The sequence below is a fragment of the Schistocerca nitens genome, chromosome 2 (genome assembly GCF_023898315.1).
Source record: "Schistocerca nitens isolate TAMUIC-IGC-003100 chromosome 2, iqSchNite1.1, whole genome shotgun sequence".
Classification (NCBI taxonomy): domain Eukaryota; kingdom Metazoa; phylum Arthropoda; class Insecta; order Orthoptera; family Acrididae; genus Schistocerca; species Schistocerca nitens.
In genome coordinates this window covers 77355951-77379500 of record NC_064615.1, presented here as the reverse complement: position 1 = coordinate 77379500, position 23550 = coordinate 77355951, and the positions used below count along the sequence as shown (strand labels likewise).

The following is a 23550-nucleotide window of genomic DNA, read 5'->3' as shown; positions in this document are numbered from 1 at the left end:
TGTTAACAGATTATGTTCATTATGCTCATAAGAAACACTACCTGTATCTTCTGGCGAGTTGATGACAGGCTTAAAGAGAAAAAGTGAAGCTGTCCTTAAGATATTGTATTATATTGTATGGAAATGGGGGCATAGAAACGTCGGAGAAGCTTCGTCCCCGCCGTAGCCCGCAGCGGTACACAACCCCACAACAGGCTACAGCAGCCCACTCACCCCATCGCCACCCCACACCGAACCCAGGGTTATCGTGTGGTTCGGCCCCCAGTGTGTCCGATCGCTGTGCGCCGACTATAACACCACTTTCTAGCTCACTTACATTTTGATAACCAGCCATTGTCGCAGCAGTAACCGATCTAACAACTGCGCCAGATACTTGTTGTCTTATATAGGGTTTGCCGACCGCAGCGCCGTGTTCTGCTTGGTCTCATTTCTCAGTATTTGATTACGCAGGTCTATACCAGTTTCTTTTTAGCTTCAGTGTATCATTTGGGCCTGATACAAACTGCTGGCATGTAATTGGGACTTATCGGTATGCTAGCGACAGCATGCATATCTAACATGTTCCGAAACGTTGCGTACAAAAATGGGATTTTACAGTGCTTATACCTCAGTAAAAAGGTTGGGTCAAGTGGTCTGGATAACCCTTGGGCTAGGGACCATTTGTGTGTCCAACAGAACGAACGTTTTAATGTTACTATCCTATAGTACAGGCTCACAGTATGAATATTAAACACTTTCACTTGCTTAGACAAACGGAACAAATTGGTTGGTACTTCTGCATTTGATGTGGTCTACGGTTTGCTTGATGGGAGTTACGAAGGAAACTTTATTTCATGGGCAGTTCTTTTGAAAACCCCAAAAAAGGATTTTTAACTATGTTTTCTCCGTTACTAGGAGATCAAAACCAAGCCGAGGATTCCAAGATGGCTATTCCCACCAAATAGATAAAAATTTTACGTTATATTCCTAAGATCCCGATCTCGACCAGCCTTGAGAATTTTCCTGATATCTTTATCCGTTTCCAATATACATAGATTCAAAGTTATTCTACTTCTATATGTAAACTCCAGTGCAGCTAAAATCTTAATAACAAATAATTGCAGTAAATTGCGCAGATTTTAGGCATTTATCTACAAGAGCCATCTCCCGATTTTCAAAAATAGATATCCGTTATTGAGAAACACCATAAAGACTTGTTTTTGTGCTCCAAAACCCAGACGCGGATTGCGAGACGGCTATGCACAGGAAACGGCTATAATTTTTATGTTGTGTTCTAAAGTTCCCGATCTCGTAACAACCTAGAAAATTTTTGCGTTTCCGGGATACAGAGGTTAAAAGCTACCCTATTTATACACGTAAAATATCCTATATGAGGAGAAAACGTAGTTTATGTAGTGACGTAATACGGAGAAACGTGCTGTAAAGGTGTCTCCGTTGTCATCTGGGAACTACATGTCGTAGTACTGAGGCACAGCTGGCCGGGGTGGTCGATCGGTTGTAGGCGCTTCAGTCTGCAACCGCGCGACTGCTATGGTCGCAGGTTCGAATCCTGCCTCGGTCATGGATGTGTGTGATGTCCTTAGGTTCGTTAGGTTTAAGTAGTTCTAAGTTCTAGGGGACTGATGACCTCAGCTGTTAAGTCCCGTAGTGCTCAGAGCCATTTGAACCAGTTTTGAATTGAGGCAGATGCAAAAATTTTTTACACATAAAATACGGTATGAGGTTTAAGATTAATTTTGGCTATTTCAGTTTCATATAAGTAACCTTTTACCGAGCAATATGTTTGTTTTTATACGGGTTACATGCCCTGCTGCAACTGGCAAAAGAAGGGAACCAGCATATAAATTCTCCTATCGAGACACTTTACGGGATGTTTCTCTGCGTTTGTCACTTCATAAACTACGTTTCCGCCTGACAATGGATTTTACGTTCTTGTGTATTTAAAAGGTTCTGACTCATAATCTTTAAGATACTGAGGGAGATAGAATGAGGCAGCTGGTACCCAAGTTTTCAGTCAGTATTGTAATAAGCAGGAACATATTCATATTTTTTATGCTCCAATAGTACTGTTTCTCCGCTGGTTTAGTTTCATATTCGTAAAAGTCTTTCACACACACACACACACACACACACACACACACACACACGCACACACACACACATGTTGACCAAAATAATGTAAAGCTTCTGCAACCTTATTATGGAGAAATTGAAAGTTACCATAAGACAGCAATTCAAACATCTTGGACAGTTTTAACGTTAAAGAGATTTGTCTTTAAAATGAGGGTTACGTTTCAGATCAATCAATTACATCTGCACATGCGCATGGGTACTTTCAACCTAATCGGCCAACGGTCTCGAAAATAGATGTAAGGTTGGCAGTGCCTTCAAAATGTTTAGGAAGCTATCCCTTTATTTGAATTTTTCACACCTTGCGTTTTCTTTAAAGCTAGTGAGCTTAGGGAACTGGAATGTGTCTGTCAGAATGTGTCCCTTCTATAGCGCTATTTTCTTTTTATATGCAATCAGCAATCAGGAAGAAATTGTTTTATGTCTTACACTGTCTTTCTTTGTGATTGTGTGTGTTCTAATTTTCGTTCCTGCGTTCCTTTTTTTCATAAATTCAACAATAGCGGGTTTTGATTTGAAAAGTCGTTCCAGGCATGCCCCTGGCTTAAACAACATACTTTCCAGTAACATACACAGAAGTGTCAAAGAAACTGGCATAGGCATGAGTATTCAAATGCAGATATATGTAAACAGGCAGAATATGGTGCTGCGGTCAGCAACGCCTATATAAGACGACAAGTATCTGGCGCTGTTGTTAGATCGGTTACTGCTCCTATAAAGGCAGGTTATCAAAATTTTATTGTTGTTACAGTCGGTGCAGGAGCGACGGGACACAGCATTCCGAGGTAGCGATGAAGAGGGGATTTTCCCGCACGACCATTCCATGAGTGTACCTTGAATGTCAGGAATCCAGTAAAACATCAAATCTCCGTCATCGCTGCTGCCGGAAAAAGGTCAATCAAGAACGGCTGGGCCATCAAGTAATGTCAGCGTGCGGACCACTCAAGAAAAATCATCGATGTGGGATTTCAGAGCCGAAATCCCACTCGTGTACCCTTGATGACTGCACGACATAAAGCTTTACGCCTCGCCTGGGCCCGTCAACACCGACAATGGACTGTTGATCATTTGAAACATGTTGCCTGGTCGGACGAGCCTCGTTTAAATAGTGTCGTGAGCATGGGCGTGTACGAGAATGGAGACAAACTCATGAAACTATGGACCCAGCATGTCATCAGAGGAGTGTTCAAGCTGGTGGAGGCTCTGTAATCATGTGGGGCGTGTGCAGTTGGAGTGCCTGTAACCCGCTTGATACGACTCTGAAGGGTGACACGTACGTAAGCATCCTGTCCGATCACCTGCATCCATTCATGTCCCTTGTGCAATCCGACGGACTTACGCAAGGCCGGCCGAAGTGGCCGTGCGGTTAAAGGCGCTGCAGTCTGGAACCGCAAGACCGCTACGTCGCAGGTTCGAATCCTGCCTCGGGCATGGATGTTTGTGATGTCCTTAGGTTAGTTAGGTTTAACTAGTTCTAAGTTCTAGGGGACTAATGACCTCAGCAGTTGAGTCCCATAGTGCTCAGAGCCATTTGAACCATTTGAACTTACGCAATTTCAGCAGGACAATGCGACACCCCACACGTCCGGAATAGCTACAGAATGGTTCCAGTAACACTCTTCTGGGCTTAAACACTTCCGCTGACCATCAAACTTCCAAGACACTAACATTATTGAACATATCTGGGATGCCTTGCAATGTACTGTTCAGGAGAGATCTCCACCTCCTTGCATTCTTGCGGATTTATGGACAGCCCTGCAGGATTCATGGTATCATGGTATCAGTTCGCTCCAGCACTACTCCAGACGTTAGTCGAGTCCATGACACGTCGTGATGGGCACTTCTGTGCACTCTCGTGGGTCCTACACAATACTAGGTAGGTGTACCAGTATCCTTGGCTCTTCAGTTCATAAAGTCTCCATACTGTTCGTTCAGTTCCTTCGAAAACTGTAGCATCTACAATGGAATTATGCGTGTGACTTTAGAAATTTTACTATTCGTACCATCAGTTTCTTCATGTGCTCCATGCCAGCAAATTTAGCACAAATTGTTCCTTGATGTACAGAACAATGAATACCGTCTGTCGATTGTTGTAATTTTGTGCTCATTCATTGTCAGCTAGATCTTTAAATTCTTTGTGTGTGGTATTGTCATGTCTTTTCATAGTAATTTTGCCGTAGCGACTGGTTATGCGATTGCATAATGTATGTTGAGGATTCTCATCTCTCACTACTTTCTCATTCATTTTGATAGGCTTGTGACGATAGACCGGTAGAATGCCTCTTTTAACGCGAACAGCCACTTGGCCTGTGAAACTCCTTCATGTTGTTGTTGTTGTTCATTTTCAGTCCAGAGACTGATTTGATGCATCTCTCCATGCTACTCTATCCTGTACAAGCTTCTTCATCTCCCACTACCTACTGCAACCTATATCCTTCTGAATCTGCTTGTGTATTCATCTCTTGGTCTCCCTCTACGATTTTTACCCTCTACGCTGCTCTCCAATATTAAATTGGTGATCCCTTGATGCTCCAGAACATGTCCTACCAACCGATCCCTTCTTCTAGTCAAGTTGTGTCACAAATTTCTCTTCTCCCCAATTCTATTCAATACCTCCTCATTAGTTATGTAACGTACCCATCTAATCTTCAGCATTATCCTGTAGCACCACATTTCGAAAGCTTCTATTCTCTTCATATCTAAACTATTTTTCGTCCACGTTTCACTTCCATACATGGCTACACTGCATACAAATACTTTCGGAAACGACTTCCTGAAAACTTAAATCTATACTCGGTGCTAACAAACTTCTCTTCTACAGAAAAAATTTCCTCGCCACTGTCAATCTATATTGTATATCCTCTCTTCTTCGACCATCATCAGTTATTTTTCTCCCCAAATAGCAAAACTCATCCACTACTTTAAGCGCCTCATTTCCTAATCTAATTCCCTCAGCATCAACTGATTTTATTCGACTGCATTCCATTATCCTCGTTTTGCTTTTGTTGATGTTCATCTTACATGCTCCTTTCAAGACACTGTCCATTCCGTTGACTGTTCTTCCAGGTCCTTCGCTGCCTCTGACAGAATTACAATGTCATCGGCAAACCTCAAAGTTTTTATTTCTTCTCCGTGGATTTTAATTCCTACTCCGAATTTTTCTTTTGTCTCCATTACTGCATGCACAATACACAGATTGAATAACATCGGGGATAGGCTATAACATTGTCTCACTCCCTTCCCAACCACTGCTTCCCTTTCATTCCCCTCGACTATTATAACTGCCATCTGGTTTCTGTACAAATTGTAAATAGTCTTTCGCTCCCTGTACTTGACCTCTGCTACCTTCAGAATCTGAAAGAGAGTATTCCAGGCAACATTGTCAAAAGCTTTCTCTAAGTTTACAAATCCTAGAAACGTAGGTTTGCCTTTCCTTAATCTATGTTCTAAGGTAAGTCGTAGGATCAGTACTGCCTCACGTATTCCAACATTTCTACGGAATCCGAACTGGTCTTACCCGAGGTTGGCTTCTACCAGTTTTTCCATTCGTCTGTGAAGAATTCGTGTTAGTATTTAGTAAGCTTGACTTATTAAACTGATTGTTCGGTAATTTTCACACCTATCAGCACCTACTTTCATTGGTGTTGGAATCATTATGTTCTTCTTGAAGTCTGAGAGTATTTCGCCTGTCTCATACATCTTGCTCACCAGATGGTAGAGTTGTGATAGACCTGGCTCTCTTAAGGCTATCACTAGTTCTAATGGAATGTTGTCTACTCCTGGGGCCTTGTTTCGACTTAGGTCTTTCAGTGTTCTATCAAACTCTTCATGCAGTATCATATCTTCTATTTCATCTTCATCTACATTCTCTTCCATTTTCATAATATTGTCCTCAAGAACATCGCCCTTGTATAGACCCTCTATATACTCCTTCCACCTTTCTGCTTTACCCTCTTTGCTTAGAATTGGGTTTCCATCTGAGCTCTTGATATTCATGCAAGTGGTTCTCTTTTCTCCAAACGTCTCTTTAATTTTCCTGTAGGCAGTATCTATCTTACCTCTAGTGATATATGCCTCTTCATCCTTACATTTGTCCTCTAGCCATCCCTGCTTAGCCATTTTGCACTTCCTGTCGATCTCATTTTTGAGACGTTTGTATTTCTTTTTGCCTGCTTCATTCACTGCTTTTTTATATTTTCTTCTTTCATCAGTTAAATTCAGTATATCTTCTGTTACCCAAGGATTTCTACTAGACTACGTGTTTTTACCTACTTGATACTCTGCTGCCTTCACTATTTCTTGGCAATCGTTCCCTAATACTCCCTCGGAAATTCTACACAACTTCTGGTGCAAATGGCACAATGGCACTATGGGACTTAACTTCTGAGGTCATCAGTCCCCTAGAACTTAGAACTACTTAAACCTAACTAACCTAAGGACATCACACACATCCATGACCGAGGGAGGATTCGAACCTGCGCACGTAGCGGTCGCGCGGCTCCAGACTGTAGCGACTAGAACCGCTCGGCCACTGTGGCCGGCCACAACTTCTGGTTCTTTCATTTTATCCAGGTCCCATCTCCTTAAACTCTCAACTTTTTGCCGTTTCTTCAGTTTTAATCTATAGTCCATAACCAACAGATTGTGGTCAGAGTCCACATCTGCCACTGGAAATGTCTTACAGTTTAAAATCTGGTTCCTAAAACTCTGTCTTACCATTATATAATCTATCTGAAACCTTTCAGTGTCTCCAGGCCCATTCCACGTCCTTTATATCACGAACAAATAGCGAAGGTAAACTGCCTTCGGAGAAGGGCCGAGCAAAGTCGAAGCAGACCTTGGTTCGGCCCGTACGCTGTGTGACCCGCATAACCTGCATGGGTGGTGTTTGGCACACAGTTGCCGTTTCTGGCTTACCAGCATTCCAGTTACAAACAAGCAGGCTTGTTGTCCGACTGCAGCATTGATGACGACTCGGGAATTCAGGGAAACGCCGAGACGAATTCTTAGAGGTATTCGCAAGAAAAATCGGCATTTGGAGGAACTAGGGAGCACGCAGTAACGGTGGAAAGTGGCACAGAGTGAGAGCGGCGTGGGGGTTCCCAGGTTACGAGAGCCATTGTAGGATTGGAAATTTAACAAGCCTGCACAAAGACAGGTATGTGTGGTTTCCCAATGTCGATCGTTCATTGTGTGACATTGCAAACTGACAAAGATGTGGAATCCAGCGCCGTGAAGGACAGAGTGGAAGAAAATGAACAAAACTGCCAAGCGGAGGCAGCAGTGAGGCCAATAAGTAAGGGACAATCTATGAGCATGGTGGGTAGCAATCAGTTAGAGAGCAGTGAGGACTGACTGGCATCATTTTCGGCAGTGTCATGATGAGTGATCTGCATGCTGTTTCACACAAAGCATTATGACTTTGCCTATTGCCGACACAGTTTGCAGACTGGGGAATGGGTGTATAGGTGTAACGAGTGAGTAAAGGGCGGTGGTAATACACTTTGCAGGTTACCTAGTCAGTACAAGCTAGATTTTCATCTATTATTACTCCTAACTTTGCTGAGGGAGAGAAGTTGATATTTGTCCAATTTAGGATTAAAGATAGTAGTGAGTCCCGATATTTCGGGCTAATAGACCTAAAACGACCGCTTGGGTTTTGGGTGGGTTGAGCTATAACCGTATATCATGTGCCCATTTTGATAGTGCGCACAGTTCGGTACTGAGATTCGCGACAGCTGTCTTCAGGTTTATTGGTCTTGCACTTAGATACAAGTCATCAGCGTACATGTGGTATCTGAAATAGGACGAAAATGGTGAAACATCATTTACGTACAATGGTTGATACGTTGATTCTGGGTGAGGGGACCAAACAGCTAAGTCATTGGTCCCATCGGATTAGGGAAGGATGGCGAAGGAAGTCGGCCGTGCCTTTACAAAAGGAGCCATCCCGGCATTTGCCTAAAGCAGCTCAGGGGAATCATAATGACCGGACGCGGGTTTGAACCATCGTCCTTCCGAATGCGAGTCCAGTGTGCTAACCACTGTGCCACCTCGCTCGGTGACATAGAATGATAAGAGTATAAGACATAATACCTGATTTTGCCTGCCTCCAATGTGACTTTCTGGTGCCAGACATGACGCTTTGCTGGCGAGGTTTGAGTGAAAGCACTGCAATGCACTTTGCGAGAAATTTAGGCTGTTAAGTTCGGCAAGACAAGTGTAAAAGTCGACATCGTCAAAGGCTCTGCTGAAGTCTAAGAAGCACATGGTATTCACCTCTTGTGCATCCATTGCAAACTTCAGGTCGTCTCTTGCCTTTATTGAGGAACATGTTGTGCTGCGATATTAAGGGAAAGCTGATTGGTACTCGTCTAGTTGGTTGTTTCAACTTGTAGTTAGGTAATTTGTAAGCTGACGAAGCAGTAGATCTCCATCTACATCCATACTCCGCAAGCCACCTGACCGGCGTGTGGCGGAGGGTACCTTGAGTACCTCTATCGGTTCTCCCTTCTATTCCAGTCTCGTATTGTTCGTGGAAAGAAAGATTGTCGGTATGCCTCTGTCTGGGCTCTGATCTCTCTGATTTTATCCCCATGGTCTCTTCGCGAGATATACGTAGGAGGGAGCAATATATTGCCTGACTCCTCGGTGAAGGCATGGTCTCGAAACTTCAACAAAAGCCCGTACTGAGCTACTGAGCGTCTCTCTTGCAGAGTCTTCCACTGGAGTTTATCTACCGTCTCCGTAACGCTTTCGCAATTAAGAAATGATCCCGTAACGAAGCGCGCTGCTCTCCGTTGGATCTTCTCTATCTCTTCTATCAACCCTATCTGGTACGGATCCCACACCGGTCAGCAGTATTTAAGCAGTGGGCGAACAAGTTTACTGTAACCTACTTCCTTTGCTTTCGGACCGCATTTCCTTAGGATTCTTCCAATGAATCTCAGTCTGGGATCTGCTTTACTGTGTATTGATTTTACATGGTCATTCCATTTTAAATCACTCCTAATGCGTACTCCCAGATAATTTATGGAATTAACCGCTTCTAGTTGCTGATCTCCTATATTGTAGCTAAATGATAAAGGATCTTTCTTTCTATGTATTCGCAGCACATTACACTTGTCTACATTGAGATTCAAATGCCATTCCCTGCACCATGCGTCAATTAGTTGCAGATCCTCCTACATTTCAGTACAATTTTCCATTGTTACAACCTCTCGATATACTACAACATGTATATGTTCTAAAACCTCGGAGAGCGTAGGAAGAATGCAAATAGGTGGCTCAGCGGAAGGTGCTATGGTAACGTCCTATTTAGGTAGTGGCTTAACTAGTCTCCATTTCCAGGTGTTAACGAGAGGTTGACTCTGTTGTAGTGGGCAATTATGGTTTAGTTATAAGCTTCATCGTTTAGACGACTCCAGTAGATGCTGATCAGGCAGGCAAGACGGCCTTTATGATGGTATTGCAAGTAACATGGTTTAGATAGAATTTCTCATGGCTAAACTCGTTTGTAACCCTGAAAGAAACAATAAGTCTCTGTTTCGTTTGCGTTTCAGTTGTGATGGTAGGTAATGTGGAGTACCAGTTCAGTTCTTCGGCTGGGACAATTGGGATCAGCTGCGGCTTTTATTTTCTCTATCCCAAAACCACACAGGTTTTTCCGTAGGACATGCATAATGATTTATCAAAAAGTCGTAGCCGGCCTGGGTGGCCGAGCGGTTCAAGGCGCTGCAGTCTGGAACCGCGCGACCACCACTGTCGCAGGTCGAATCCTGTGTCTGGCATGGATATGTGTGATGTCTTTAGGTTAGTTAGGTTTAAGTAGTTCTAAGTTCTAGGGGACTGATGACCTCAGAAGTTAAGTCCCATAGTGCTCAGAGCCATTTCAACCATTTTTTTTTAAAAGTCATAAGCATAAGAATATGCATATCAACAGACGCGCGGCATATGACTGTTCCTCAAAATGCGCCCGAGACGCCTAGACGCCCAAAATGACTGTCTCCATAAAGAATCGCGCGGTGCTGGTAAAAATCTTTTACAAGGACAGTGACTGCACCACTAGCCTTGCAGAAATTCCGGACAGTCAAGGGTATGAAAAAAAGCATTGATACCATGTGTACTAAGATTCAGGAGAAAATGATATAAAATTCGGAAAGAGAGGTTCTTTTAAAGTGGTACGTGGCAGTGGGCGGAAAGCAGTTGATCCGACATCTGTCGAAGATGTGGCCACCGGAAACTTCCTGGCACAGGACGGGGCGTGAGTCGTACTTGGGTAGCTCAGTTGGTAGAGCACTTGCCCGCGAAAGGCAAACGTCCCGAGGTCGAGTCTTGGTCCGGCACACAGTTTTAATCTGCCAGGAAGTTTCATATCAGCGCACACTCCACTGTAGAGTGAAAATTTCATTTAATTCTAATTTCATTCTATGTGGCCACAGAATTGCAATGACACATGTATGGCACATGTAATGTACGAGGACTTGTTGAAACGTAGGATATGCCTAAGGGAACGGTGCACAAAATCCTACTAAATATCATGCATTGCTACCAACACAAGACGAACCGTCTTTAGGACTTGCTTCCTGGTGACCTACCAGCAAGACAAACGTTCGCTTTGAATTTCTTGCTCGCATGGAAGTGGACAATGAATGGCCGTGGAACATTCTGTGGACAGACGGAGTCCATTTCCATCTCGGAGGACATGGCAAAAGGAAGGTGACTGTGTGGTGCGGGATGACAGCATCATTTATCGTACGGCCACATTTTCTACATCTACATCTACATATATACTCCCCTAGCCACCAAGCGGTGTGTGGCGGAGGGCGCAATTCGCGCCGAAGTCATATCCCCCCCCCCTGTTCCACTCGCGGATCGCGCGATGGAAAAATGACTGACTGAACGCCTCAGTAAGGGCTCTAATTTCCCTTATCTTTGAATGGTGATCATTACGCGATTTGAAAGTTGGTGGTAATAATATATACTCTACATCCTCAGTAAAGATCAGATTTCGGAATTTAGTGAGCAGCCCCTTCTGTTTAGCGCGTCGTCTACCTGCAAGTCCCACTTCAAACTTTCTGTGAGATTTGTAACACTTTCTCGATAGCTAAATGTACCAGTCACGAATGTTGCCGCTCTTCTTTGGACCTTCTCAATCTCTTGAAGCAGACCCAACTGGTAAGGGTCCCATACAGGCGAACAATACTCTTACCTGTTACTTGTGTAATCGGATCATTCCATTTGAGATCATTTCGAATAGTCACACCCAGATACTTGACTGATGTTACCGCTTCCAAAGACTGGTCATTTATTTTGTACTCATACCTTAATGGGGATTTTTGCCTTGTTATACGCAGTAGGTTACACTCATTAATATTGAGAGATAACTGCCAGTCATTACACCACGCATTTATTTTCTGCAAATCCTCATTGATTTGTTCACAACTTTCGTGTGATACTACTTTCCTGTAGACTACAGCATCATCAGCAAACAGTCTAAGGTCGCTGTCAATACCATCAACCAGATCGTTTATGTAAATCGTAAAAAGCAGAGGGCCTATTACGCGGCCTTGCGGCACACCTGAAGTTACTCTTGTTTCTGTTGAAGTTAACCCCATTCAGGACGACATACTGCTGCCTGTCTGTTAGAAAACTTTCTATCCAACCGCATATGTCATCGGATAGACAGTAAGCGCGCAGTTTTTGTAGTAAGCGACAGTGCGGAACTGAGTCGAACGCCTTTCGAAAGTCGAGAAATGTGGCATCAACCTGGGAGCTGGTATCTAGAGCCTGTTGTATATCATGCACAAAGAGGGATAGCTGTATCTCACATGACCGCTGTTTCCTAAAACCGTGCTGGTTTCTACAGATGAGCTTCTCAGAGTCTATAAAGGTCATTATGTCTGAACACAAAATATGTTCCATGACTCTACAACAAATCGATGTCAGTGAAATTGGCCGGTAATTATGTGCACCCGATTTTCTACCCTTTTTATAGATTGCTATGACCTGGGCCTTCTTCCAGGCCCGTGGAACTTTCCACCGTTCTAATGATATCTGATAGATGACGTATAAGAATGGTGCTCTTTTGTAATATAGTCAACATAAAATCTTACGGGGACACCGTCTGGGGCAGATGCCTTCCTGGCCTCTAAGGATCTTAATTGTTTTACAATCCCACATATACTAAACACTGTGTCAGCCATCCTTGCGTTTGTTCAATAACTGAAAGGGGGAATGGTGCTGCAGTCCTCTACCATAAACGAGTTTTTGAAAGCTAGGTTTAGAATTTCGGCCTTCTGTTTATCATCATCAGTTACATTACTCATACGGTCAGCAAGAGAAGGTATTGAATTATTTGTAGCGTTCATAGATTTTACGTACGACCAAAATTTTTTGGGGTTATTTTTAGAATCTGCAGATAAAATATTGCTTTCAAATTCGTTAACAGAGTCTCTTATTGTCCTTCTGACAGCTGCTTTCATTTCGCATGATTTCTGTTTGTCATCGGGGCAGTGACTACGTTTAAAACGACTGTGCAAAATTTTCTGCTTTCTCAGCAACTTCCTAATATGTTTGTTGTACCAAGGTGGATCCTTTCCCTCCCTACATACACTCCTGGAAATGGAAAAAAGAACACATTGACACCGGTGTGTCAGACCCACCATACTTGCTCCGGACACTGCGAGAGGGCTGTACAAGCAATGATCACACGCACGGCACAGCGGACACACCAGGAACCGCGGTGTTGGCCGTCGAATGGCGCTAGCTGCGCAGCATTTGTGCACCGCCGCCGTCAGTGTCAGCCAGTTTGCCGTGGCATACGGAGCTCCATCGCAGTCTTTAACACTGGTAGCATGCCGCGACAGCGTGGACGTGAACCGTATGTGCAGTTGACGGACTTTGAGCGAGGGCGTATAGTGGGCATGCGGGACGCCGGGTGGATGTACCGCCGAATTGCTCAACACGTGGGGCGTGAGGTCTCCACAGTACATCGATGTTGTCGCCAGTGGTCGGCGGAAGGTGCACGTGCCCGTCGACCTGGGACCGGACCGCAGCGACGCACGGATGCACGCCAAGACCGTAGGATCCTACGCAGTGCCGTAGGGGACCGCACCGCCACTTCCCAGCAAATTAGGGACACTGTTGCTCCTGGGGTATCGGCGAGGACCATTCGCAACCGTCTCCATGAAGCTGGGCTACGGTCCCGCACACCGTTAGGCCGTCTTCCGCTCACGCCCCAACATGGTGCAGCCCGCCTCCAGTGGTGTCGCGACAGGCGTGAATGGAGGGACGAATGGAGACGTGTCGTCTTCAGCGATGAGAGTCGCTTCTGCCTTGGTGCCAATGATGGTCGTATGCGTGTTTGGCGCCGTGCAGGTGAGCGCCACAATCAGGACTGCATACGACCGAGGCACACAGGGCCAACACCCGGCATCATGGTGTGGGGAGCGATCTCCTACACTGGCCGTACACCACTGGTGATCGTCGAGGGGACACTGAATAGTGCACGGTACATCCAAACCGTCATCGAACCCATCGTTCTACCATTCCTAGACCGGCAAGGGAACTTGCTGTTCCAACAGGACAATGCACGTCCGCATGTATCCCGTGCCACCCAACGTGCTGTAGAAGGTGTAAGTCAACTACCCTGGCCAGCAAGATCTCCGGATCTGTCCCCCATTGAGCATGTTTGGGACTGGATGAAGCGTCGTCTCACGCGGTCTGCACGTCCGGCACGAACGCTGGTCCAACTGAGGCGCCAGGTGGAAATGGCATGGCAAGCCGTTCCACAGGACTACATCCAGCATCTCTACGATCGTCTCCATGGGAGAATAGCAGCCTGCATTGCTGCGAAAGGTGGATATACACTGTACTAGTGCCGACATTGTGCATGCTCTGTTGCCTGTGTCTATGTGCCTGTGGTTCTGTCAGTGTGATCATGTGATGTATCTGGCCCCAGGAATGTGTCAATAAAGTTTCCCCTTCCTGGGACAATGAATTCACGGTGTTCTTATTTCAATTTCCAGGAGTGTACTTCTCTAGCACATGGTGGACAATACCTTTAAATTCCGATCAAAGATACTCAATATCTTTGCGTCCTGCGGTGTTGTTTGGAGCTGACTATGAAGATATTCATTAATGACACTTTTATTTGCTTTCGCAAACAAGAAAACTCTACGCTGTTTCTTTGGTTTTTTTGCAACTGCCATTGACATGGAAGCCACAACGACATTATTGTCGCTAATACCTTCTTCTATATTAACTTCCTCAAAAAGATCAGGTCTGTTTGTCACCAAGGTATCTAGTATGTTCCCAACTCGAGTTGGTTTTCTAACCAATTGCTCAAGGCTGCATGTTGAGAGCGCTCCTAGAATAACTTCACACGGATCTTTGCTTCTGTCCCCTGTGATAAACGTGTAATTTTCCCAGTCAATTGATGCCAGATTAAAGTCTCCACCTATAGCTGATGGATAATTTGGATATTTATTTCCTATGTACTCAAGACTTTCCCTGAAACGTTCTGCATCGTTTGTTGCGAATGCTGGTGGTCTATAGAAACATCCCAATACAATGGTCAATCCTTGTCTGATTGACAGCTTTATCCAGACAATTTCACAGTCCAACGCAGTATCGATCTCAACTATGTTTAAACAGCTTTCAACTACAATGAACACACCACCTCTCATAGCATCAGTCCTATCGTTCCTAAACATTGTCCAATCAGAGTTCAAAATTTCATTGCTTTTTATGTCTGGTTTCAAGCAGCTTTCGTACCTAATACAATATTGGCATTGCTACTGTTTATTTCGGAGATTAACTCGGGGATCTTGCTACAGACACTTCGACAATTTACTAACATGAGATTAAGCATAATTAAATCCTTTGGAATGGCCTGTTTAGGCGAACTAACAATTTTTACAGTTGGCACACCGACATCAGTGTCATGAGCTGGTAATTTTTCAGGCCAGCGGTTTGTTTCCCATAGGGAGGAACCCAATCTAAATAAACCCCATGGCACGCCACAAGTACTGTGCTACCCATGCAGCTGATTCCTGTGTGTAGTGCACCCCTGATCTATCGAGGAGCGTCCTACAACCTTCCACCCTATAGCGTAGGTCGAGGAAGCTACAACCATTTTCGTCACAGAGTCGATGTAGCCTCTGGTTTAGATTCTCCACTCGACTCCAAACCAGAAGACCCCAGTCCATCCTGGGTACAATGCTGCAGTTCGTCAGCTTTCTCGAGAGGATGAGTCGTAAATAATAGGCAGTTCAAATCTGACGTCGTTCTGAGCACTGGTCGTCTTCTTACAGTCTTTGAAGTTTAATTATGGGCTCTCTGTATGTACTACGAGCCCTCATGAAGTAACGCAAAACTTTTTTTGTTCGGGAAATTCCAGTTCAAAAATGTATAATTTGTTGTGGGACATCGTGGGATATTCTTGCATCAGCCATTATACGAGGTGTGGCTAGAAAAAAAACCGGACTAGTACTGGTGAAACAATAAAACGAACGCAATAAGGCTGAAAGTCGCGTGGCCTGTCACGTGACTCTCGCTCCGCCTACTGCTCGAGTTTCATCTGCCTCCTGCACTCAGTCTGCCCGTGGCGTCTGTTTTAAGTAGTTGACGTTTTGTCTGTGCGTCGGAAAATGTTGAGTGTACAGAAAGAACAGCGTGTTAACATCAAATTTTGTTTCAAACTAGGAAAATCTGCAAGTGAAACGTTTGTAATGTTACAACTAGTGTACGGCGATGATTGTTTATCGCGAACACAAGTGTTTGAGTGGTTTAAACGATTTAAAGATGGCCGCGAAGACACCAGTGATGACACTCGCACTGGCAGACCATTGTCAGCAAAAACTGATGCAAACATTGAAAAAATCGGTAAACTTGTTCGACAAGATTGCCGTTTAACAATCAGAGCAGTGTCTGAGTTAACAGGAGTTGACAAGGAAAGTGTTAGGCAGATTCTTCATGAAAGTTTCAACATGAACAAAGTGTGTTCAAAAATGGTTCCAAAGTGTCTCACAATTGAACAGAAGGAACGCCGAAGAATGATTTGTTCTGACATCCTGGAAAACATTGAAAGTGATCCCACCTTCTTACAAAATGTTATTACTTGCGATGAATCGTGGTTTTTTACTTACGATCCCGAAACTAAACGCCAATCGATGCATTGGAAAACTCCTGGTTCTCCACGACAAAAAAAAGCACGAATGTCAAAATCGAAATTCAAGGCAATGATGATTGTTTTTTTTTTGACATCAAAGGGATTGTGCACATTGATTGGGTACCAGAGGGACAAACAGTGAATCAGCATTACTACATTAGCGTCCTGGCTACCCTACGTGAGCGAGTACGGAGAAAACAGAACGATTTGTGGAGAAAAAAGTCATGGATCCTTCACCAAGACAATGCCCCAGCTCACAGTGCGTTGTCAGTGAAGACGTTTTTGGCAAAACACAACATTCCCATCTTAGATCATCCACCCTACTCACCTGATTTGGCCCCCTGTGACTTTTTTCTTTTCCCTAAAGTCAAGTCAGCTTTGAAAGGAACTAGATTTGAGACTGTTGAAGCAGTAAAAGAAAAAGCGACGGAAGTAATGTATGGACTTACCGAAAATGATCTGCAGCATTGCTATGAACAGTGGAAAATTCGTATGGAGCGGTGTAGAGACCGAGGAGGAGAGTACATTGAAGGAGATAACATGAAATGGTAAATAATTGTAAATAAATGTTTTTTCCAGCATCAGTCCGGTTTTTTTCTAGCCGCACCTCGTAGTTTCACGAACTTCCAGTAGGTTGCAGCGCCATACGTAACCTTCAGAATGGCGTCTGTAACAGACGTGCATTCCAAGCAGAGAGCCGTCATTGAGTTTCTTTTGGCGGAAAACAGGAGCATGGCTGATATTCATAGGCGCTTGCAGAATGTCTACGGAGATCTGGCAGTGAACAGAAGCATGATGAGTCGTTGGCCAAGGCGTCTGCCTCGTCGAGACACGTTTGCGGTGGCCCACGTGCCGGCCCGTTGAACACAGCTGTGATTCAAATGGAACGAGAGTGAGAGGGTAGAGGTAGGGAAGGCGAATTGTCGACTTCAGTTTACGGGGAGAATTTTAGGAAAAGGTGGTCACCTGTAAAGATGACCACATATAGGATTCTAGTGCTCCCTGTTCTTAAGTAGTGCTGGAGTGTTTGAGATCCACACTAGGTCTGATTAAAGGTGGACATCGAAGCATTTCAGAGGCAGTCTGCTAAATATGTTACCGGTAGGTGCGAACAACACCCAAGTGCTGCAGAGATGCTTTGGGAACTCAAATGGGAATCCTTGCAGAGAAGGCAACGTTCTTTTTGAGGGACAGTATTGTGAAGATTTAGAGAATTCGCATTTGAAGCTGAATGCAGAACGATCCATCTGCCACCATCATAAATTTCGCGTAAAGACCATGATGATAATATACGAGAAATTAGCACTAATACGGAGGGATACAGGCAGCCGTTTTTCCCTTGCTCTGTCTACAGAGGAAGAGGGAAGGACACTGTGGTGACACTGCCAGACACCACACTTGCTAGGTGGTAGCCTTTAAATCAGCCGCAGTCCGTTAGTATACGTCGGACCCGCGTGTCACCACTATCAGTGATTGCAGACCGAGCGCCACCACAAGGCAGGTCTAGTCTAGAGAGACTCCCTAGCACTCGCCCCAGTTGGACAGCCGACTTTGCTGGCGATGGTTCACTGTCTACATACGCTCTCAATTGCCGAGACGACAGTTTAGCATAGCCTTCAGCTACGTCATTTGCTACGGCCTAGCAAAGTGCCATATTCAGTAATTAGAATGAATTCTGAACAGACATTATTGTGAATCATGTACCATCAAGAGCGACGTTCATCATTAATAGATTAAAGTTAAGTATCAAATTCCGTCCGCTTCCTGATTTCTAATTACTTGTCATGTTCCAGACCTCACGTCAGTATAGTTCTTCCCTCCTCACGCCAGCCTGCGTGAGCTAAAACGCGTGCATTTCGGCCTCCTCTAGTAACATAGTGTTGGCTCTTCAGCCAACACTACTGAAACAACCAGTAGTGGAACAGGGCATCCTCCGCCACGCACCATATAGTGGCTTGCAGATTGTGTATGTAGGAGGGTGAGTCAAATGAAAACCTTAAATCTCTAATAACAAATCGAAATTTCGCGTCATTATCCTGTAAGTTGGTAAGCGTGCTACAAACAGCGTGCAGAATGGCCTGTAGGTGACAGCACAGTGCAGGTGCACACATACCTTCGCAGTATCAGTATAAAGATGGCCGCCCCACTTGCGACTTGCACCAGGGAAGAACAGCATTGTGTTATTTGGTTTTTGCGTAGTGATGGTGTGAAACCTATTGAAATTCATCGACGAATGAAGGTTGATGCATGATGCATGTTTGTCACAGCAGCATGTCTACGAATGGAGTAAGAAGTTCGAAAATGGTGGGACTTCAGTGGAAGATGCTCCTCGTCCAGGTCAGGCACAACGAGTTGTGACTCCACAGAACATTGCAGCAGTTGAAGCCATAGTGAAGGAAAACCGCCGACTGACACGGAATGACATTGCAGCATGTTTACAGTTTAGTCATGGGCCAGCACACCACATTGTGCATGATGTGCTCCAGTTTCACAAAGTGTCTGCAAGATGGTTGCCCCACTTGCGACTTGCACCAGGGAAGAACAGCGTTCTGTTACTCGATTTTTGCGAAGTGAAGGTGTGAAACCTATTGAAATTCATTGACGAATGAAGGTTCAGTACGGTGATGCATGTTTGTCACAGCAGTAGGTCTACAAATGGAGTAGGAAGTTCGTAAATGGTGTGACTTTAGTGGAAGATGCTCCTCGTCCAGGTCAGGCACAACGAGTTGTGACTCCACAGAATATTGCAGCAGTTGAAGCCATAGTGGAGGAAAACCGCCTAGTGACACTGAATGACATTGCAGCATGTTTACAGATTAGTCATGGGTCAGCACACCACATTGTGCATGATGTGCTCCAGTTTCACAAAGTGTCTGCAAGATGGTTGCCACGGCAGCTGACTCCTGAAATGAGAGAACGACATGTTGATGCTTGTGAAGAAATTCTTCGGCGCTTTGAACGAGAAGGTGATGGCTTCCTTGGAAGAATCGTTACTGTGGATGAAACCTGGGTTCACTTCCAAAAACCGGAAACGAAAGAGAGCGAGCAAGGAATGGCGCCATTCCTCATCACCAAAACCAAAGAAGTTTCGAACAGAACCATCAGCAGGGAAGGTTATGCTGACTCTCTTTTGGGACGAAAAAGGGGTCATTTTGGAGCATTACATGCCTAGAGGGTCCAAATCAAAGTGACGTGGATTGCTGTCAGCAGGTGTCCTTTTGCAACATGACAATGCAAGGCCCCACACTGCCCGTACAACAGTTGCAACAACCACAGACCTGCATTTTGAGTGTCTTCCTCATCCACCATACTCACCAGACCTTGCTGCAAGTGATTTCCATATGTTTGGCCCACTCAAAGATGCAATGGGAGGAAAGAAGTTCCGTTCTGATGAAGAGGTACGCCACGCGGTGCATGTGTGGTTGCACGGACTACCAAAAGAATTTTTTTCTAAAGGAATTTATGCACTTTGTAAGGGCTGGAGGACTTGCATTGAGCCTGGGGGAGATTATGGTGAAAAGTGATACAGCTTTGTACCACTTCTGCACAATGAATATTTAAGGTTTTTATTTGACTCACCCTCGTAGATGTAGGCACCTCTTAATCGAGGTGATTGAAGGATCATAATCAGGCAGCTTGCTGCTTAACTGGACACTCTACTGATAGTGCTGAGACACTCATCCATGAATTTGGCTACCCTCTTCGTTCCTTGCTGCCTAATAGCCTAACAGAAGACCGTAAAGGCAAGGAAGGACCACCCGCGCAGAATTGCTTCTGTGTTAATATTTTATCGAAAATCTTCACAGGCGCTGAAACGTGCGTAGCTGCTGCGTGTAACTAAACACAGCCATGCGTTAACACCCACCCACCTCCCCAGGGGTCGGAACCCCTGCAACCCATCGCTACATTATGATCAATAAACAATTAAATAATAGATGTAAAAGATAAGAATTTCAAGTGAAACTAGACCTATTCTTTTTTTTTAAAAAATCTCACGAGATAGATAAGGATGCTTCGCAACTTTAAACTGATCAATAAAATAAAGAATAAAAATTTAATTGTAAAAAGAATTCCAAACATAAATATACGAAACAGAAATAATAAGACAGTGCCCCAGGGAGCATCCAAGAGTGCCCCAAAGAGCATCCCAGAGTGACCCAGAGAGCATCCCAGAGTGCCCCAGTGAGCTAAAACACCAAGAAGAATCGCTTCTCGGCTTTTGGCAAGATCAATCTGTAGAAGTAGATAAGAAATAATAAAGTAATAAAAAAATTGAATCTCAATGTAGACAAGTGTAATGTGCTGCGAATACACAGAAAGATAGATCCCTTATCATTTAGCTACAATATAGCAGGTCAGCAAATGGAAGCAGTTAATTCCATAAATTATCTGGGAGTACGCATTAGGAGTGATTTAAAATGGAATGACCATATGAAATTAATCGTAGGTAAAGCAGATGCCAGACTGAGATTCATTGGAAGAATCCTAAGGAAATGCAGTCCGAAAACAAAGGAAGTAGGTTACAGAACACTTGATCCCCCACTGCTTGAATATTGCTCACCAGTGTGGGATCTGTACCAGATAGGGTTGATAGAAGAGATAGGGAAGATCCAACGGAGAGCAGTGTGCTTAGTTACAGGATCATTAAGTAATTGCGAAATCGTAAAGGAGATGATACATAAACTCCAGTGGAAGACTCTGCAGGAGAGATGCTCAGTAGCTCAGTACGGGCTTTTGTTGAAGTTTCGAGAACATACCTTCACCGAGGAGTCAAGCAGTATATTGCTCCCTGCTACGCATATCTCGCGAAGAGACCACGTGGATGAAATCAGATTAGAGCCCAGACAGAGGCATACCGACAATCTTTCTTTCCACGAACAATATGAGAGTGGAATAGAAGGGAGAACCGATAGAGGTACTCAAGGTTTCCTTCGCCACACACCGTCAGGTGGCTTGCGTAGTATGGATGTCGATGTAGATGTTGATGCTCCCTACCGCCCCACAGCCGGGGGAAGGATCATGTGGATGATGGGGGGGTCATTGATGCAGCAAGACGCTGGCTCCGATGTCGGCCAGTAGAGTGGTATCACGCATGCAGACTCTGCCTATAAGGCGACGTAAGGTCGTCGCATTGAACGGAGACTTTGAGGAAAAATGGAGTTTTTTAACCAAAAGAGTGCGGAATAATATTATGTATTGGAATTCTGAATGAAACCGTCGAGATTTCTGTAGGAAAGATGTAGAATTACTTGCTGAATGCCCCTCGCGTATTGCAAAAATACTACAGCCAAGTTTGGCGCCTCTACCTGACAACCGTGGCGCTGCCCTTGAGCGACGCCCAGTGCAGGTGCGTCCACCTGCCCTTCGGAGGCCCGCGCCTGGCGGCCAGCAACTGGCGCACCGCGGGCACGTTGGAGGCCTCGGCCGCCAGGATGAGGCGACGCAGCGGCCAATGCACGTCGCCGGTCAGCTCCTCGAGCACTTGCATGGTCGCCACCTGCTCGTTCCTGCGCGCCAGCTCGCGCGCCGTCCTGCCGTCGGCGTCGCGCGCCCAGGCGTCGGCGCCGGCGTGCAACAGGATGCGCGTGGCGTCGACGGCGCCGTGCGCCACGGCGGCGTGCAGCGCGGTGCGGCCGCGGCCGTCCCTGGCGCCCACGTCGGCTCCCGCCTCCACCAGCAGCCGCACCGCCGCATCGCGCCGGCGCGCCGCCGCCACCTGCAGCGGGCTGCGGCTGCCCCCCTGCAGCGTGACGTTCGCCAGGGCCGGGTCCACGGAGAGGGCGAACTGCAGCAGCTGCAGGTGCCCGCACTCGCACAGCTGCTCCATGATGCCGGCGGCGTGCTCGGGGTCACTCAACTTGGCTCTCGTAACTTCCAGGTGCTTCCGAGGTAAGCCTCCTTGCAGCAGAACTTCCACCCATCCCCAAGCGTGAGTTTCTTCGGCGAAGCGCAGCGGACTCCACTTCAGTATCTCTTCGGTCGTCAGCTGCTTCTCCAGCACTTCCATCACGCCGGAATTCCTGAAATGTATTAGGTTTCAGCATAAGTTCATGGCGATTTTTCGTAAGTTTAGTAAACGCAATAGATACTCGTAACAGAGACTTTAGGTGTCATATTCTCCTTCACTATTCACTGGGGTAGCTTTTGGATTCCGCGACTAAAGAAAACACATGTTTTTGAGGCGGAAAGCCGGCCGGAAGGCCGCGCGATTCTAGGCGCTACAGCCTGGAACCGCGCGACCGCTACGGTCGTAGGTTCGAATCCTGCCTCGGTCATGGATGTGTGTGATGTCCTTAGGTTAGTTAGGTTTAAGTAGTTCTAAGTTCTAGGTGATTGATGCCCTCAGAAGTTAAGCCGCATAGTGCTCAGAGCCATTTGAACCACTTAAGGCGAAAAACTCGTAGAGCCATGAACGGAGTGCATTTTCATGCGGAAAGGAAATTACTTCAAGTTCGTTCGATAGAGAATGGAAAAGGTGAAAATTTGAGGCCTGCAAGATCAAGCGAATAAGGTGGCTGTGGAATGACTTCACAACCCAACTACCCTATAGGTTTTTATCTCAGTCTAGCAGAATGTGGGAGGGCGTTATTGTAGAGAAGCATCGTTTCACGCAGTCTTCCGAGTCATTGTTCTTAGACTGCATCTGCAAGACATCTGAGTTGTTGACAACAATTGTCAGCAGTGATGGTTACACCTCAGAGAAACAATTCTTAGTATACCATACCGTCGCTGTTCCAAAAAATGTTCAAATGTGTGTGAAATCTTGTTCTGTATGGGTTCAACCATTGCCTTATTTCCCTTATGTCAGTAAAAACCAACATTTCTTGTCACCAACAACGACGCAGCATAGGGAATGATCAGCGTCGTTCAAATGGCTCTGAGCAGTATGGGACTTAACATCTCAGGTCATCAGTCCCCTAGAACTTAGTTAGAACTACTTAAACCTATCTAACCTAAGGACGCCACAAACATCCATGCCCAAGGCAGGATTCGAAACTGCGACAGTAGCAGTCACGCTGTTGCGGACTGAAGCGCCTAGAACCGCTCGGCCACCGTGACCGGCGATCAGCGTTGTCTACGAGCCAATCGATGACAAGCAAGCAGAGATGCTTGTTTGGTGATTTTGGCTTAGAACAAGCGGTAACCATACACACGATTTTCGCATCTTTCCCATCGCATGAAAATGTTGCACGATGGTGGAATGATCACGGCTCATCACATTTACCATTTCTCGAGTACACTGACGT

At 45.4% G+C, this 23550-nt stretch overlaps 1 protein-coding gene across 1 annotated transcript in view; it reads right to left on the bottom strand.

Moving 5' to 3' along the window:
- The window catches only part of LOC126234842 (ankycorbin), a 198024-nt gene that overhangs the window by 136893 nt on the left and 37581 nt on the right, over positions 1–23550 (bottom strand). Inside the window, exon 2 of the mRNA XM_049943584.1 lies at positions 21610–22323. Within this exon, the coding sequence (XP_049799541.1) occupies positions 21610–22323 (714 nt within the window). The remainder of the gene's footprint in view (positions 1–21609; positions 22324–23550) is intronic.